The sequence below is a fragment of the mitochondrial genome of Pavona decussata (assembly GCF_977016875.1).
Source record: "Pavona decussata mitochondrion, complete genome".
NCBI lineage: Eukaryota > Metazoa > Cnidaria > Anthozoa > Scleractinia > Agariciidae > Pavona > Pavona decussata.
Window position 1 is genome coordinate 1 of NC_026527.1, and position 16,113 is coordinate 16,113.

At 40.6% G+C, this 16,113-nt stretch overlaps 13 protein-coding genes across 14 annotated transcripts, besides 3 other annotated features; all 13 read left to right on the forward strand. All coding sequences in view use genetic code 4, as the record gives it.

Moving 5' to 3' along the window:
- ND5 (NADH dehydrogenase subunit 5) lies at positions 1-12,965 on the forward strand. Of its 2 annotated transcripts, one of them has the most exons (2): positions 1-720; positions 11,850-12,965. In that variant, exons 1-2 carry the CDS (start codon positions 1-3, stop codon positions 12,963-12,965), a joined length of 1,836 nt encoding a protein of 611 aa, YP_009122359.1. The 2 variants fall into 2 exon arrangements, 1 of the variants encoding a protein (YP_009122359.1); another variant differs by lacking the exons at positions 1-720; positions 11,850-12,965 and adding an exon at positions 7,901-9,069.
- ND1 (NADH dehydrogenase subunit 1) lies at positions 1,060-2,043 on the forward strand. Its single transcript has one exon. It carries the CDS (start codon positions 1,060-1,062, stop codon positions 2,041-2,043), a length of 984 nt encoding a protein of 327 aa, YP_009122360.1.
- Positions 2,086-3,237, forward strand: CYTB (cytochrome b). Its single transcript has one exon. The coding sequence runs from the start codon at positions 2,086-2,088 to the stop codon at positions 3,235-3,237; it is 1,152 nt and encodes a 383-aa protein (YP_009122361.1).
- On the forward strand, positions 3,694-4,791 carry ND2 (NADH dehydrogenase subunit 2). The gene has a single exon. It carries the CDS (start codon positions 3,694-3,696, stop codon positions 4,789-4,791), a length of 1,098 nt encoding a protein of 365 aa, YP_009122362.1.
- Positions 4,813-5,418, forward strand: ND6 (NADH dehydrogenase subunit 6). Its single transcript has one exon. The coding sequence runs from the start codon at positions 4,813-4,815 to the stop codon at positions 5,416-5,418; it is 606 nt and encodes a 201-aa protein (YP_009122363.1).
- ATP6 (ATP synthase F0 subunit 6) lies at positions 5,461-6,159 on the forward strand. Its single transcript has one exon. It carries the CDS (start codon positions 5,461-5,463, stop codon positions 6,157-6,159), a length of 699 nt encoding a protein of 232 aa, YP_009122364.1.
- On the forward strand, positions 6,370-7,848 carry ND4 (NADH dehydrogenase subunit 4). Its single transcript has one exon. The coding sequence runs from the start codon at positions 6,370-6,372 to the stop codon at positions 7,846-7,848; it is 1,479 nt and encodes a 492-aa protein (YP_009122365.1).
- COX3 (cytochrome c oxidase subunit III) lies at positions 9,459-10,247 on the forward strand. The gene has a single exon. The coding sequence runs from the start codon at positions 9,459-9,461 to the stop codon at positions 10,245-10,247; it is 789 nt and encodes a 262-aa protein (YP_009122366.1).
- On the forward strand, positions 10,276-11,019 carry COX2 (cytochrome c oxidase subunit II). The gene has a single exon. The coding sequence runs from the start codon at positions 10,276-10,278 to the stop codon at positions 11,017-11,019; it is 744 nt and encodes a 247-aa protein (YP_009122367.1).
- On the forward strand, positions 11,054-11,353 carry ND4L (NADH dehydrogenase subunit 4L). The gene has a single exon. It carries the CDS (start codon positions 11,054-11,056, stop codon positions 11,351-11,353), a length of 300 nt encoding a protein of 99 aa, YP_009122368.1.
- On the forward strand, positions 11,380-11,736 carry ND3 (NADH dehydrogenase subunit 3). The gene has a single exon. The coding sequence runs from the start codon at positions 11,380-11,382 to the stop codon at positions 11,734-11,736; it is 357 nt and encodes a 118-aa protein (YP_009122369.1).
- A 27-nt stretch (positions 12,966-12,992) lies between the features above and the next one.
- Positions 12,993-13,062, forward strand: a tRNA (tRNA-Trp).
- A 32-nt stretch (positions 13,063-13,094) lies between these two features.
- Positions 13,095-13,313, forward strand: ATP8 (ATP synthase F0 subunit 8). The gene has a single exon. It carries the CDS (start codon positions 13,095-13,097, stop codon positions 13,311-13,313), a length of 219 nt encoding a protein of 72 aa, YP_009122370.1.
- Positions 13,295-14,905, forward strand: COX1 (cytochrome c oxidase subunit I). The gene has a single exon. It carries the CDS (start codon positions 13,295-13,297, stop codon positions 14,903-14,905), a length of 1,611 nt encoding a protein of 536 aa, YP_009122371.1.
- A 984-nt stretch (positions 14,906-15,889) lies between these two features.
- Positions 15,890-15,960, forward strand: a tRNA (tRNA-Met).
- Position 15,961: 1 nt separating this feature from the next.
- Positions 15,962-16,113, forward strand: part of an rRNA (large subunit ribosomal RNA) that runs on past the window's edge.

Sequence of the window (16,113 nt, forward strand, 5' to 3'; positions counted from 1 at the left end):
GTGTATACTTGTATTTTGTTTCTTTTAGTGGTGGGTGCCTTTGCAGCCGGTGTCGGAGGAAGAAAATTAGGAGAAAAGGGGGCGGGAATTTTAACTTCAAGCTGTTTGATTATAAGCTTATCTTGGTCTGCTTTAGTGTTTTATGAAATAATTTTAAGTTTTTCTATGACACATATAAAACTATGAAGGTGATTAGACTCTGATCTATTGACTGTTTACTTTGGCCTACAGTTTGATGGTTTGGTTGCGATCATGTTACTTGTGATTACAACAATCTCTACTTTAGTTCATATTTTTTCTACGGCATATATGTTAGGGGATCCTCATATTCCTCGCTTTATGTCTTATTTATCCCTCTTTACCTTTTTGATGGTTGTGTTGGTTAGCAGCGACAATTATGTACAATTGTTTATTGGTTGGGAGGGGGTTGGCTTATGTTCTTATCTTTTAATAAATTTTTGATTAACTAGGGTGGAGGCAAACAAGGCGGCCATCAAAGCCATGTTAGTTAATCGAGTGGGGGACATGGGGTTGATCTTGGCTATGTTTGGTATTTGAGCTCGTTTTGGGTCTTTAGAGTTTTCTTCTGTTTTTAATATGGTTGTTGTTTCGGCCCCATCAAGCGACATTACTTTAATTTGTTTGCTATTGTTTATAGGGGCGGTTGGAAAGTCTGCACAGTTGGGGTTGCATACTTGGTTGCCGGATGCTATGGAGGGTAAATGTTGGGCCATTTTGTCTAAGTAATTAATTAGAATTATTGAGTCACTGTATGCTGGGAGGGCTTTGGGTTTTAGGGGGCTTTATAGGGAGTCGATCCGCAGGTAACAAAATTGGAGGTTAGTAATTAGATTTAATAGATTGGTTTATTAAGTTTACGGGCTTTGGTTTGAACAATCTAAAGACTAGTGTTTGGGCTTAGAAGGCCTTGATGGTTGGAACCTCCGAGACTTTTTGTGATTCTATTTTATAGATTAAAGTAGGCCTCCGTTGGCCCCAGAGGGGAGTGTGTGATTTTTTGTCTTTTGATTAGTCTTTAGACCAATAATCAGCTTTAAAATGTTCGTGGTAATAGTCCATTTGTTTTTTAAAATATTAATGGTCGTAGTTCCATTGCTTATCACAGTAGCTTATTTAACTTTGGCCGAGCGAAAGGTTTTAGGGTATATGCAGGCTAGAAAAGGGCCGAATGTAGTGGGGGTCAGTGGATTGGCTCAGCCTTTTGCAGATGGCCTAAAGCTATTTACCAAAGAGATGGTGATTCCGCATCAAACTAATTTGTTTGTTTATATTGTGGCGCCAGTACTTTCTTTTACCTTGGCTTTAATTGTTTGAGGGGTTGTGCCTTATGGGAGAGGCGTTTTAATAAGTGATTTAAAAATAGGGGTTTTGTATATCTTGGCGGTTTCTTCGACAAGTGTCTATGCGATATTAATGTCTGGGTGGGCGAGTAATTCTAAATACGCTTTTTTGGGGGCAATTCGGGCAGCGGCGCAAATGATTAGTTATGAAGTTTCGATTGGGTTGATCATCATTTCGGTTCTATTGTGTGTTGGCTCTTTGAGTGTGACTGAAATTGTTTTAGCGCAAAATAGTGGTGTTTGGTTTTTTTTTCCGCTATTCCCTGTTACAATAATGTTTTTTGTCTCAGCTTTGGCGGAGACTAATCGGGCCCCCTTTGATTTAACAGAAGGAGAGTCGGAGCTAGTGTCGGGGTATAACGTTGAGTACGCTTCGATGTCTTTTGCTCTATTTTTTCTTGCTGAATATGCCCATATTATATTGATGAGCTGTTTAACAACTATCTTTTTTTTGGGGGGGTGACTTTCTCCGGTAAAATATTTAAAAGGTGGGGCCGGGTGGTTTGGTCTAAAAGTTGTTTTTATAATTTTACTTTTTATTTGGGTAAGGGCTTCTTTTCCTCGAATTCGATATGACCAGCTTATGTCTTTGTTATGAAAGGCGTATCTACCTCTAAGTTTGGGGGTGGTGACTTTTGTGGCTAGTGTTCTTTTTGGGTTAAATGGCCCGCCCCCAATCTAAGATATTCCATTGATTTGAGCGTTTAACCCCGGGGGGTTTCCTATGCCATTGCGAAAAGAGAATCCGCTTTTATCTCTGGCGAGTGGGGTTTTGGTGGATCTGCCGTCTCCCTCTAACATTAGCTATTTGTGAAACTTTGGTTCTTTGTTGGGGTTATGTTTAGTTATGCAGATCATAACGGGGTGCTTTTTGTCCATGCATTATTGCGTCGGGGTCGATTTGGCTTTTGCATCAGTGGGGCATATTATGCGTGATGTAAACTATGGGTTTTTATTAAGGTATTTTCATGCCAATGGGGCCTCTCTGTTTTTTTTGTGTCTCTACCTTCATATTGGGAGGAGTTTGTATTATGGGGGGTATTTGAAAGCTCCGGTTTGGCGGGTGGGTGTCGTAATACTACTTTTGACGATGGCTACGGCTTTTTTGGGCTATGTGCTACCTTGAGGCCAAATGTCTTTTTGAGGGGCGACAGTTATTACAAATTTATTGTCTGCTCTTCCTTATGTGGGGGCAGATGTTGTGCAATGAGTTTGGGGGGGGTTTAGTGTTTCTGGGGCGACGCTCTCTAGATTTTTTAGTCTGCACTTTCTCTTCCCCTTTCTTTTAGTGATTTTAGTCGGGGTTCATTTAATGTATTTACATGTAGAAGGGTCAAGTAGTCCCGTGGGGTCTAAGTCCCCTGTGGACGATGTTGTCTTTCATGTTTACTATACATCCAAGGATTGATATGGAATAGTAGTCACGCTGACACTATTGAGTGTTATTGTGTATTTGGTGCCCAATCTATTGGGCGACCCAGAGAATTTTATTCAAGCCAATTCTTTGGTGACCCCAGTGCATATTCAGCCCGAGTGATATTTTTTATTTGCTTATGCCATCTTGCGCTCAATACCGAACAAATTCGGGGGGGTTGTGTCTATGTTTTTTAGTATATTAATTTTATTTGTTTTTCCACTACTCCATCGGAGTTGATTAAGAGGGCTACCCTTTCGTCCCTTTGGGCGCATGGCTTTTTGATCATTTATGGTGAATTTTGTTCTTCTTACCTGAATTGGGTCCTTAGTCGTAGAAGAGCCCTTTATATTTATAGGGCAGCTGGTGGCGCTGTACTATTTTTTCTACTTTCTTATATTAATTCCTTTGTTGGGGGAAATAGAAAATAACCTTTTATTTAAATGGGCGAAGTTTTTTTAGTATGAGGGGCGGGGGAGCTTTTGGGTGTTATCTGCGGTGTTTTAGTTGAGGTGTAAGAATTGATGGCAGGTGTTTGGGGGTGGTGAGCTCTTGATATTGGGTGTTTTGACATTGGGTTTGGTGATTATTAGTATTAGTAATAATGTTTTAAAATTATCTATTTTAATATTATTGATTATAAGTCAATCGGGGGGAGACCATTCTTTTTTGTTTGATTTTTTTCTTGAAGTATTTGTGAACGGGCCGTGGGTTGGCTGGTACCCAAGTGGTAGTGATTCTTTTCGGGCGTGGGTTGAAAGCGGTTGGATTGAAACGACTAAATTAATTATTATCCTAGGCTCTGTTGCTGTTTTGTTGATGGTGGACGCGGAGAGGCTAATTTTTCCAAAGTTCTTTGGAGCGCGAGTTTGTGGAACTTTTTTTCAAAGGAATGCACACTTGCCCATTTTAAACCTTATAGTGGCATTGGGGGGTCTTTGTTTAGTTTCTTCTAGTAATTGACTTTCTGTTTATTTGGCGGTTGAACTATCCACCCTTTCCCTTTTTATCTTGGTCGCTCAAAAGGGGGGGTCTGGGCAAAGCGCCGAGGCTGGTTTGAAATATTTTGTACTAGGCGCACTTTCATCCGGTCTATTTTTATTTGGGTGTGCTTTGTTGTGTGGGTCTACGGGGGGGACTCATATTTCCTATATAAACTTAGCCTCGAATCCGGGGTTGGATTTTTCTGAGATTAGAGTCCCAATCGGTAGTTTGTTAATCGTGGTGGCCCTTCTATTTAAGTTATCTGTTGCCCCCTTTCATATGTGGGCGCCGGATGTTTATGATGGGGCTCCGACAACGACGACGGCTTTATTGGCCATCGTCCCTAAAATAGGCTACTTTTCAATTTTTGTTTTAATTGGGTCGGCGGTTAATATTTTATTAGTTGGAGCTCTTTTTTCGATATTTGTGGGGGCTTTTGGTGCTTTAAACCAAACCAAGGTTAAACGGCTGTTGGCCTACAGTGGGGTGGGGCATATGGGATTTGTGCTTTGGGGCATAGAGGTTGGGTCATTTGAGAGCATTCAAGCGAGTCTAATATATGTGGTTTTATATGTAATAATGTCCATTTGTGTTTTTGCTATAATATTAGCTTTAGGCACCGTAAAAAGTTTGATTGTAGAGTTTAGCGGGCTCTCCAGGAGATTGCCTGTTTTAGCGCTAACTTTGGCTTTAACTTTTCTTTCGATAGCCGGGATTCCTCCTTTAGTGGGGTTTTTGGGTAAGTGGTTGGTTTTATTATCTGGCGTGGTATGTCAATATTATTTGGCCTTTCTTTTAGCCGTGGTGTGTTCCGTTGTGGCTGGTGTTTATTATGTTAGAGTAGTCAAAGTTATCTATTTTCAAGCGAGTTTTTCTCTTTTGATTAGCTTAAAGATGCTAAGAAAAGAAAACTGAATCAATTTAAGAAAGGCCTTGTTAATAGGCGGTAGTTTGTATGTTATTGGGTTTACAATGTTGTCTCCAAATCTATGGTTGCAATTAGCCCATTGGGCTGTGGGGGGGTTATTTTAAAAAGAGTTAAATCTGCTTGGGGTGGCTTTTTATACACTAGCATTTGGAGTTGTTGGTTCTGGAATTATGGTGATATCAGCGTTAAATCCCATTCATTCGATTTTTTGGTTAGTTGTTGTTTTTACCGGTTCTGCGGTTTTTTTTCTTTGATTGGGGATAGCTTTTGTTGCCCTAATGTTTTTAATAATCTATGTGGGGGCGATTGCTATTTTATTTTTGTTTGTAATTATGTTGTTGAACTTAACAGACTTCCCCCCTGCTTTCCGACTGGGTGGGGAGGCCGATATGACAAACTACGTTCCTATTGGGTTGGTTATTGGAACCTTTTTTTTTTCAGAAGTTGCCTCTAGTTGATTAATAATCGGCGGCCCTTATGCCCACCGGGCTTTATTTGGGGCTGAAATAAGAAGAGCTTGAGACTTAGCAATCCCTTGGTTTTTAATGAAGTATCAAAACATGGAGGCACTCGGGCGAATTTTGTACATAGCCTGTTATTATTTATTTATTTTAGCTAGTCTTATACTCTTGGTGGCCCTGGTGGGGGCAATAGTGTTAACCCAAGAGATTGGGGCAGAAGCAGGGCCCATGGTCAAAAGACAAGATATTTTTTTTCAGACAAGTCGGTAAAAAACTGAGCGGGGCTTTGTTTGGGGGTTGCTTTTAAATATTATGAACAGTGCTTATTTTGATCAGTTTAAAATAGTGGCTTTGATCGTCTTGACTAATTCATCAATGATGATGGTCTTAGTAGTAGTTGTGGTTATATTGTTATTCAAGGGGGTTCAATTAATCCCGAAAAGGTGGCAGTCTATGATTGAGTTAATCTATGATCATCTTCATGGTGTCGTGAAAGATAATTTAGGCTCTGAGGGGCTAAGGTATCTTCCCTTAATTGTTTCTCTCTTTTTTTTTATCGTATTTTTGAATGTGTTGGGCTTATTTCCTTATGTTTTCACCCCAACCGTTCATATTGTAGTCACATTGGGCCTATCTTTTTCAATCATTATAGGTGTGACCCTAGCTGGCTTTTGGGGGTTTAAGTGAGATTTTTTTAGTGTTTTTATGCCAAGTGGCGCCCCTTTGGGTTTAGCCCCTCTTTTGGTGCTAATAGAAACAGTAAGTTATGTCTCCAGAGCTATTTCATTGGGAGTCCGTTTAGCGGCTAATTTATCGGCGGGGCATCTATTATTTGCTATTTTGGCTGGGTTTGGGTTTAATATGTTAGTTGCAAGTGGGCTTGCGGGGGTCTTACCTTTGTTCATAATGGTTTTCATAACATTATTAGAAGTAGCTGTTGCAGTAATTCAGGCTTATGTTTTTTGTCTATTGGCCACTATTTATTTGGCGGATACAATTGTATTACACTAGCTTCAAAAGAATTGAAGGTTTTTCCGGCTTAAAACTCAAGGGGCGTTGTGGTTAAAGGGGGTGCTCTAGTTTATAAAATGTTTTATAAAAAATTTCGTAAAAAGATATTGCAAAATAAATAAGAAGGAGGTGGGAGAGCAGATATGGCAGATAACACTCCTATTGGGTTAGTTATTGGAGAGCCCTGCTGTCATTGCCAGGGTGGAGTGGATGGTGTTTAGTCTAAAAAACGGGTTAGGTTTAGTTTTTTTTTTGCTTTTTATGGGGATAATAAATGTAATGAAGGTTTCGAGAGAGGATAGTGTAAAATTAAAAAGAGTTGCGCTTGAGTGGTCTTTGGCGGTTTTAATAAGTGCTTTGGTTTTGTGGGGGGCTTTTGATTTAGAGGGACAATTTCAAATTATAAATCGAATAGAGTGGATCATTTCTCCGGCTTTAAACTTACAATGGGGCCCGGGGGTCTTTGCTTTAGATGGGGCGTCATTGTTCTTTTTTGTTTTAACGGCGTTATTGATACCAATTTGTATTTTAATTAGTTGAAAGTCAATTAGACACTTATTTAAAGAGTTTTTATTGTGCCTATTGTTTTTAGAGGCCTTATTAGTTGGGGTGTTTTTAGTGCTTGATCTACTTCTGTTCTATATTTTATTTGAGGGCATATTGATCCCCATGTTCCTTTTGATTGGCGTTTGAGGCTCCAGAGAGGAAAAGGTGCGTGCCTCTTATTATTTTTTTTTTTATACTTTCGCGGGGTCGGTGTTCATGCTTTTGGGCATTTTTCAAGTATATAGTATCACAGGAACAACTGATTATCAGATATTATTAAATATAAAACTACCTGTTACGACTCAAAAATGGGTGTTGGCGGGGTTTTTTCTTAGTTTAGCGGTTAAAATACCTCAAATACCGTTTCATATTTGATTGCCCCAAGCTCATGTGGAGGCCCCGGTTTCTGGTTCGGTAATATTGGCGGGGATATTACTAAAGTTAGGGGGCTATGGGTTTGTAAGGTTTTCTTGGCCGATTTTGCCTGCCGCCTCCGAGTATTTTGCCCCTTTAGTTGTTATGTTGGGTGTTGTGGCTATTGTGTATGGGGGTTTACTGACTTGTCGGCAAGTGGACTTTAAGCGGCTTATTGCTTATTCTTCGGTGGCACATATGGGGCTGGTCCCCTTAAGTTTATTTACTCATACCATTGAGGGGCTGGTGGGGGCAGTCTTTATGATGTTGGCGCATGGTTTTGTAAGCTCGGCCCTTTTTATTGCTATTACTTATTTATATGAACGGCACCACACTCGTCTTATTAAATATTATCGTGGAGTGACCCTTACAATGCCCCTTTTTGTTTGTATAATGATGGTTTTATCACTAACCAACATGGGGATTCCTTTAAGCTGTAATTTTGTTGGAGAGTTTTTTTCGTTGTTAGCTGCTGTTAAATATAATTTTGGGCTTGGGGTGTTAGCCACTTCGGGCGTGGTTTGGTCGGCGGCATATTCTCTTTATTTATATAATCGAATTAGTTTTGGGGCGGCCTCCAATTACCTCCTTTTTATTAGAGACTTAAACAGGTGTGAACTATGGGCCCTCTCTCCTTTAGTAGTAGCCATTTTCCTTTTTGGGATATTTCCTTTTATAATTATAGACCCTGTGAAGAATGGGGTGTTTTTTAGCCCGGGGGGTGCTTAGCCTATTTATTAATCTAATGACTAGTCCGGGTTTGGTTTTTGGAGAGTTGAAAGTCCTTTGGTTTTGGGGAAGATAAAAGACAAGTGACCTTCTAAATACATGCTAGTATCTAATGAGTAGTTTTCAGACTTAGCAAGATGAAGGGTGGGCCTTTCATCCTGATATCACTGAGCCTATGATAGTGTGCGAACAGGTGAGGGAATCTGGAGGCCAAGCTTGGCTGGGCCGGAGTCGTATTAGGTAGAAGGGGGTGTAGTGGACCACCTTGCCTATGATGCGGGGCTTTAGTTTGGAGCCACATTTTCACTGAGACAAGGGGAAGGCTCAAATGGGGCATTTGCCCCCGAGGCAGCAGTAAAGAATTTTGTGCAATATACGAAGGTAAGACACAGAGAGGGCACCTTACCTAGCCTGTCAAATTAAGTGCCAGCAGACGCGGTGAAACTTAAGGGCTAGTTTTATAGACAAAAGCGTAAAGGGTGTGATCGGCCGTTTTAATTAAAGTGGGTTTTATAATTTAAGAAGGTAAATGGAATTTTTTTGTAGCGGTGGAATGTGTAAATAAAAAAAAGAACTTTAGACGTGAAGGCTATTTATTTCTGAGATTATAGTGTGATGGTTAAAACACGAGAGTATGGGGAGCAAACAGGATTAGAGACCCTGGTAGTCCATACTGTAAATAATGAAGAGAATGTGAAGCAATCCTAAAAAGTAAGAACTTTTCCGCTTGAGTAGTACGATCGCAAGGTTAAAAGTCAAAAAACTTGGCTGTTCACTGTTTTAATTAGAGGAGCGTGTCGTTTAATTCGATAGTCCGCGAGAGACCTCACCCAAACTTGAATCCCCCATTGACAGGTATTGCATGGCCGTCGTCAATTTGTGTATTAAACATAAAACAGATTCAACCCAGTGTTATTGGATGAAGTCAGGTCTTATTGTCCTAACGTTTGGGGATTAGATGCGCTACATTTTTTTATACAATGGGAAACTTTGAGTGTGAAACCCTAAAATAAGAGTTCGGAAGGTTCCTGGAAGATAACAGAAAGTTGGATTTAATAGTAATTGAAAAGTAGAGCGTTTCAATGAACTTTTTTCGGTGTTAGTACAAATAGCCCGTCGCCTGTGCTTAGAAAGATTATTTGCTTGCTCTTCAAAGGGGTTGCTAAGATCTCCGAGGCAGAGTAAGTCGTAACATAGTGAGGGTGAGGGAACTGGCCCTTGATGATGGCAAACAGTATGAACTTGCTTTTATCCCAGGAAGTTGTCTTAAACGGACTAGTTTTATTCGTTGGATCAGCCGGCGACGGGCTATCCATCTCTTCTGAGGTGCTTTCCCGTTGAGAGTCCATCCAGTCCCTTCGGTCTGTAGATGCTCTGGTAGTGACAGAGGGGCTTTCCCAGCTCAAGGCTGCGACAGGCTGTTTGGACTTGTTTCAATGCGCAGAGGCAAAGATTAAGTTGTCTAAAGTCGAGATGGAGCAGACCTCTTGGCTTGTTAGTAAATTTTGTAGCGCGACTTAGTTTTTATTAAGTTGTTGGGTTCAAGGTCGAAGTGTTTTTATTTAAGGTTTTGTTGTACAGAGTAGGTCTGGGAAATAATTTGTTTGGTGGTGCGAGCTGTTTTATGTCATCCCTATCATTTAGTTGAGCCTTCTCCCTGGCCCTGTTTAGGAGCGGGGGGGGCTTTTTTTATTACTGTGGGAAGTGTTATGTATTTTCATTATGGGTTAAATAAAATTATGTATCTGGGAGCCTTGGTAATTGTGACAATTATGTTCGTTTGATGACAAGATGTTATTAGAGAGTCGACTTTTCAAGGGCATCATTCTTTGGTGGTTAAACAGGGGATAAAATATGGGATGCTTTTATTTATACTCTCGGAAGTTCTTTTTTTTTTTTCTTTTTTTTGAGCTTTTTTTCATAGTAGTCTGGCGCCCGCTGTGGAGTTGGGTGTGGTTTGACCACCTCAAGGGGTCAATCCTTTAGACTCTTTTTCAGTTCCTTTGTTAAATACTGCTGTCTTATTAAGTTCCGGTGCTACTGTCACTTGGGCCCACCATGCTATAATTAGTGGAAGGAGAGAAGAGGCAATTTTTGGTTTGTCTTTAACTGTTTTGCTTGGTGTTTTGTTTACGGGGCTACAAGCAATTGAGTATTACGAGGCCCCTTTTGCTATCTCGGACTCGGTTTATGGGTCTACCTTTTTTATGGCAACTGGGTTTCATGGCTTTCATGTTATAATTGGGACCACTTTCTTAACTGTTTGTTTGATAAGACTAAAGTCTAACCAATTTACTTGCCGGCAACATGTGGGGTTTGAGGCGTCGAGTTGGTATTGGCATTTTGTGGATGTGGTGTGATTATTTTTATATCTTTGTGTTTATTGATGGGGCTCATAGTGGGCTATTACAAAAGAATTAAGAGCAAATGTTAAGTGGTCTTTTTTATGTCGTAAATGTATGTGGAAAGAAAGATATACCGGAACCTTGGCACTTGGGTTTGCAAGAGGCGGCCGACCCGGTGATGGAGGAAATAGTTTTTTTTCATGATCAGATTATGTTTTTGTTGATAGTTATTGTTATGGTAGTGTTGTGATTGCTTGTTGAGGCTTTAAATGGTAAGTACTATGACAGAGATTTGGTTGACGGAACTTTATTAGAAATAGTCTGGACTATAATACCAGCTGTGATATTGGTTTTTATTGCCTCTCCTTCTTTAAAGCTATTGTATTTGATGGATGAGGTTGTGGGTCCTGCTTTAACAATTAAGGCAATTGGACATCAATGGTATTGGTCTTATGAGTATTCCGACTATCAGGAGGAAACGTTAGAATTTGACTCTTATATGGTCCCAACATCGGATTTAAACAGTGGCGATTTTAGGTTATTAGAAGTAGATCATAGATTGGTCGTTCCCATTAAAACACATGTGAGAATCTTAGTGACTGGCGCGGATGTTTTACACTCTTTTGCTGTTCCTGCCTTGGGGTTAAAAACAGATGCGGTTCCGGGTCGGTTAAACCAAGCCGGAGTTTTTATTAAAAGACCAGGTACGTTCTATGGTCAATGCTCAGAAATTTGTGGGGCGAATCATTCTTTTATGCCCATTGTAATCGAGGCGGTTTCGCTAGACCGTTATATCAATTGAATTTTGTCTTTATCTAAGGAGTAAGTGCATTCTTTTTAACTATTGGGTAAATAAAATAGTGTATTATAAGTATGTGGTTGTTGTCGTGATATTGTTATTATTGGGGGGTTGGGGAGTGGTTCTTAATAGAGGACATTTTATAATCATGATAATTTCTATTGAATTAATTTTATTAGCGGCCTTTTTTTTGTTTTTAATTAATTCTATTGAAATAGATCTTTTAGTTGAACAAGTTTTTACAATTATGGGTTTAACAATCGCGGCGGCGGAGTCCGCCATCGGGTTGGCCATTATGGTTGCGTACTATCGGATAAGAGGAACAATAATTTTAAAGTCATTTAGTTCACTTCGGGGTTAAAGGAATGGTCATTTATGCAGCAGACGATGTATTTGGAGTTTTATAGCCTTTTCTTCTTATTGGTTTTTAGCGTAGTGCTTTCCGCGCTTTTTTTTGGCGCTTCTTATTTCTTAGGGGTAAAACAGCCGGATCGAGAGAAAGTTTCGGCATATGAATGTGGGTTTGAGCCTTTTGGAGTACCAGGCCGCCCCTTTTCAGTTCGCTTTTTTTTAGTCGGGATTTTGTTTTTAGTCTTTGATTTAGAAATCTCCTTTCTTTTCCCCTGGTGTGTTCTCTTTAATCAAATTTCTCCCTTTGGGTTTTGAGTTATGGTGGGTTTTTTGGGGGTTCTAACCTTGGGTTTAATATATGAGTGGGTTAAAGGTGGGTTGGAGTGAGAATAAGCGAAAACCTTTTATTTAAAGATTAGTTACCAGACTTAAAAGTAAATAAGTTGTAAAGTAGAAGAGAAAGTCCTGTCTGTTATGAGAGTAGTCGTGCCTCGAAAAATTTTATACCGACTCCGGTGTCCGCCTTAATCCATGCGGCCACCATGGTGACGGCGGGTGTTTTTTTATTAATTAGATCTTCTCCTTTTTTTGAGCAAGCCCCACTTGCTTTAATAGCCGTAACAATCGTCGGGTCTCTAACGGTGCTTTTGGCCGCCACCGTTGGGGTAATTCAAAATGATCTAAAAAAAGTTATTGCTTATTCGACTTGTAGTCAATTGGGGTATATGGTGGTGGCCTGTGGGGTCTCTCATTATTCCATAGGCTTATTTCATTTAATGAACCATGCTTTTTTTAAAGCTTTGCTGTTCTTAAGTGCGGGGTCTGTAATCCATGCTTTGTCTGACGAACAGGATATAAGGAAGATGGGGGGGCTGATTCGGTCAATACCTCTAACTTATATTATGGTTGTTATTGGCTCTTTATCTTTAATGGGGCTTCCTTATTTAACAGGGTTTTATTCAAAAGACTTAATTTTAGAGTTGGCCTTTGAGCAATATTATTTAACTTTTGCTTATTGATTGGGGGGCTTTTCGGCCTTACTTACCGCCCTTTATTCGATTCGATTGGTTTATCTAACTTTTTTGTCCAACACTAATTCTAGAAAAGCAATTTTTAGACGTGTTCACGAGGGCTCTTGGAACTTAGTTTTGCCTTTAGTGTCACTAGCTTTTGGGAGTCTTTTTGTGGGTTATTTGGTTAAAGAGGTGGCCTGGTCTTTTCAAATAACACCCCTTCCAATTGTTCCTATTTTTATTAAGTTATTGCCGGTTGCTCTTAGTTTGGGGGGGGCGGTGTTAGTTATTCTTCTTTATTTTTATTCAGCGCACTTCTTTAGGGTTCCTTCTTTTATAGGCCGAGTTGGCTATACTTTTTTATACTCTGCTTGGCAGTTCAACTATGTTCTTAACTATTTTTTAGCAAAGGGGGCGTGAAAGGGGGGCCATCAAATATCATATCGGACTATTGATAAAGGCACACTAGAGTTGGCGGGTCCAAAGGGGATATCTAATTTTTTGATTGGGCTAACTCGAGGTCTTAGTAGCCTACAGTCTGGTCAAGTTTTTAACTATGCCTTAGTTATATTAATTGGCATTGCTATATTTATCTGGGGGGTTGTTTAGGTTTTTTTAAGAATTGTCTTCTGATCGAGGGGGTTAGGTTAAAGTAGACCGTTGGCCTTCAAAGCTAAAAATGTGGGTGAAAGTCCCGCACCCCCTGCCTCAATTGGTTTTGGTTACATTTTAGTTAGAGTGCCACAATTAGACATTACCGTGTTTTTAACTCAATACCGATGAACTTTACTTGTTTTGTTTTTATTGTTTTTTCTATTGGTGTTTTTTGTTTTACCTATGATCAAAATGAATTGGTTAATAAGAAAGGCGGTGATAAAAAGTGGGACTGTTTTAGGGGGTTATTTAGGGCAAACTAAAGAAGTTGTATTTATTTGGAGATGAAAAGTTTATATGTAATTCGCTGGGGGTTTTCCACAAACCATAAAGACATTGGTACGTTATATTTAGTATTTGGGATTGGAGCAGGTATGCTTGGTACGGCCTTCAGTATGTTAATAAGATTAGAGCTTTCGGCTCCGGGGGCTATGTTAGGAGACGATCATCTTTATAATGTAATTGTTACGGCACATGCGTTTATTATGATTTTTTTTTTGGTTATGCCAGTAATGATTGGGGGGTTTGGGAATTGGTTGGTACCACTATATATTGGTGCGCCCGATATGGCCTTCCCCCGGCTTAATAATATTAGTTTTTGGTTGTTGCCCCCTGCTTTAATATTATTATTAGGCTCCGCTTTTGTTGAACAAGGAGTCGGCACCGGATGGACGGTTTATCCTCCTTTGTCGAGCATTCAAGCCCACTCTGGTGGGGCGGTGGATATGGCTATTTTTAGCCTTCACTTAGCTGGGGCGTCTTCGATTTTGGGCGCAATGAATTTTATAACAACTATATTTAATATGCGAGCCCCCGGGATGACGCTAGATAAAATGCCATTGTTTGTGTGGTCTATTTTGATCACTGCTTTTTTATTATTATTGTCTTTACCAGTATTAGCGGGGGCCATAACCATGCTATTAACGGATAGAAATTTTAATACCACCTTTTTTGACCCCGCAGGAGGAGGCGATCCAATTTTATTTCAGCATTTGTTTTGGTTTTTTGGACATCCAGAGGTTTATATTTTAATATTACCTGGCTTTGGCATGATCTCTCAAATAATACCAACTTTTGTTGCTAAGAAGCAGATTTTTGGCTACTTAGGAATGGTGTATGCAATGCTTTCAATTGGAATATTGGGCTTTATTGTGTGGGCCCATCATATGTTTACGGTTGGGATGGATGTGGACACAAGAGCATATTTTACTGCGGCAACTATGATTATTGCCGTGCCAACTGGAATAAAGGTGTTTAGTTGGCTAGCCACTATTTTTGGGGGAACTTTGAGATTAGACACTCCGATGCTCTGGGCCATAGGCTTTGTTTTTTTGTTCACATTGGGCGGTTTAACCGGGGTTGTATTAGCAAATAGTTCTTTGGATGTTGTTTTGCATGACACATATTATGTTGTTGCCCACTTTCATTATGTGCTTTCTATGGGGGCGGTTTTTGCTATTTTTGGTGGGTTTTACTATTGATTAGGAAAAATAACGGGATATTGTTATAACGAGCTATATGGCAAGGCGCATTTTTGAGTAATGTTCATAGGCGTTAATTTGACTTTTTTCCCCCAACACTTCTTGGGCTTGACAGGGTTTCCAAGACGATATTCTGATTTTACAGACTGTTTTGCTGGTTGGAACCTGGTGAGCTCTTTGGGCTCTACAATTTCAATAGTGGGAGTCGTTTTTTTCATATATATTATTTATGACACATATGTTTGAGAGGAGCAATTTATTGCGTGGGGAGAAGGCCGAGGGGAAAGCTGGGCCTCTTTAGAGTGGGCTCATTTTTCTCCTCCTTTATTTCACACTTATGAAGAGCTACCTTTGAGCATTATCTTAAAGAACAAAAAACTAGAACATGGAATTTATAGCAAACGTTATTCATAATGTGGCCGGCTCTTTTTTATCGGCGGAATTTATTTATAAGGTAAGTGTTACAATGCTTGTTTTTGTGGGCTGTCAAGCCGTGGAGGGGGGCGTTTACTCTATACGCCCCCTATGATTATCCAACGTTTCACACTTCGTTGGATGGTGGAGCGAGTGAGGCGGTGGCGCAGGGGGTTGTTCACCTTTGTGCAAACAACACTGCGGTCTTTGGGGTAGAGCACCTCCGCGATGGGGCAGTGGCTATTGCCCAATCGTGTAATTTGACGGTGTTCTCCATAACGCCGGCCGCGTGAGATAGGTTTATCCCGGAAGGACTTGGTGTTTTTTACGATCTTCTTCCGCGGAATCTGTCTAGCATAGGCCCTGCTCCGACAGTGCAGGGCCTTGCAGAAGGCTGGGTTTGGCGGGAGCCAATGGAGCAACTGGGTTTCTCCGGCTTCTCATATGCCCAGGACCAGTATCTTAGGGCGATCCCGTTTGATGAGCCTGAACGGTATCGTTCGATGCTGGAAGCGCTTAGATTGCGGTTTCAGCTTCCCTTGGAGAGGATATGGGCTGTAACGCCAGAGAATGATGCTTCCTACTTTCGTTATCGGACGGATACAGCTTGTATAAGGGGGTCTGGGTGGACTTGCCGCGTGCAAAACCATGTTTTTGCGGCAGACTGATACCAGGTCAAGATTGTTCTGCGGGAATCTAAGTCACCGCTCTCTTTAAAGATGTAAGTGTGAAACGGGGGATGGTCATAACGGGGCCCTCTCTTGTCTTTTATAAGGAAATTTTGTATAAAGTTTTGGTTTTTTTTTGCTATATTCAGATGTCTTGGGGCGAAAAGTTTTTGTATTAAAGTTTTGTGTGGGAGGGGTCAAGGTTCCCTCGAGTTTTGTGTGGGAGGGGTTGGGGTCCCCTCGAGTTTTCTGAAGGGGACTCCAAAGGAGGGGGGGTCCCCTCGACTTTTGTGGAGGGGACCCCAAGGGAGGGGGGGGTAGAGAGGACAAAGGGTAAGTCGTCGGGCTCATGCCCCGAAGAAGCGGGTTCGACTCCCGCCTCTATAACTTTGGGTAAAAGGAAAGGGGGAGAGGAGGAAGATTAAGATGGGCTAAATTGGACGGGAGACTCGAAAGAGCGAAGAAGAGGCTTTAAGCTCGTGTTTCAATGCGGAAACGCAATGAAAAGAACTGAAAAATGAATCATCTTAGTATCAGCGT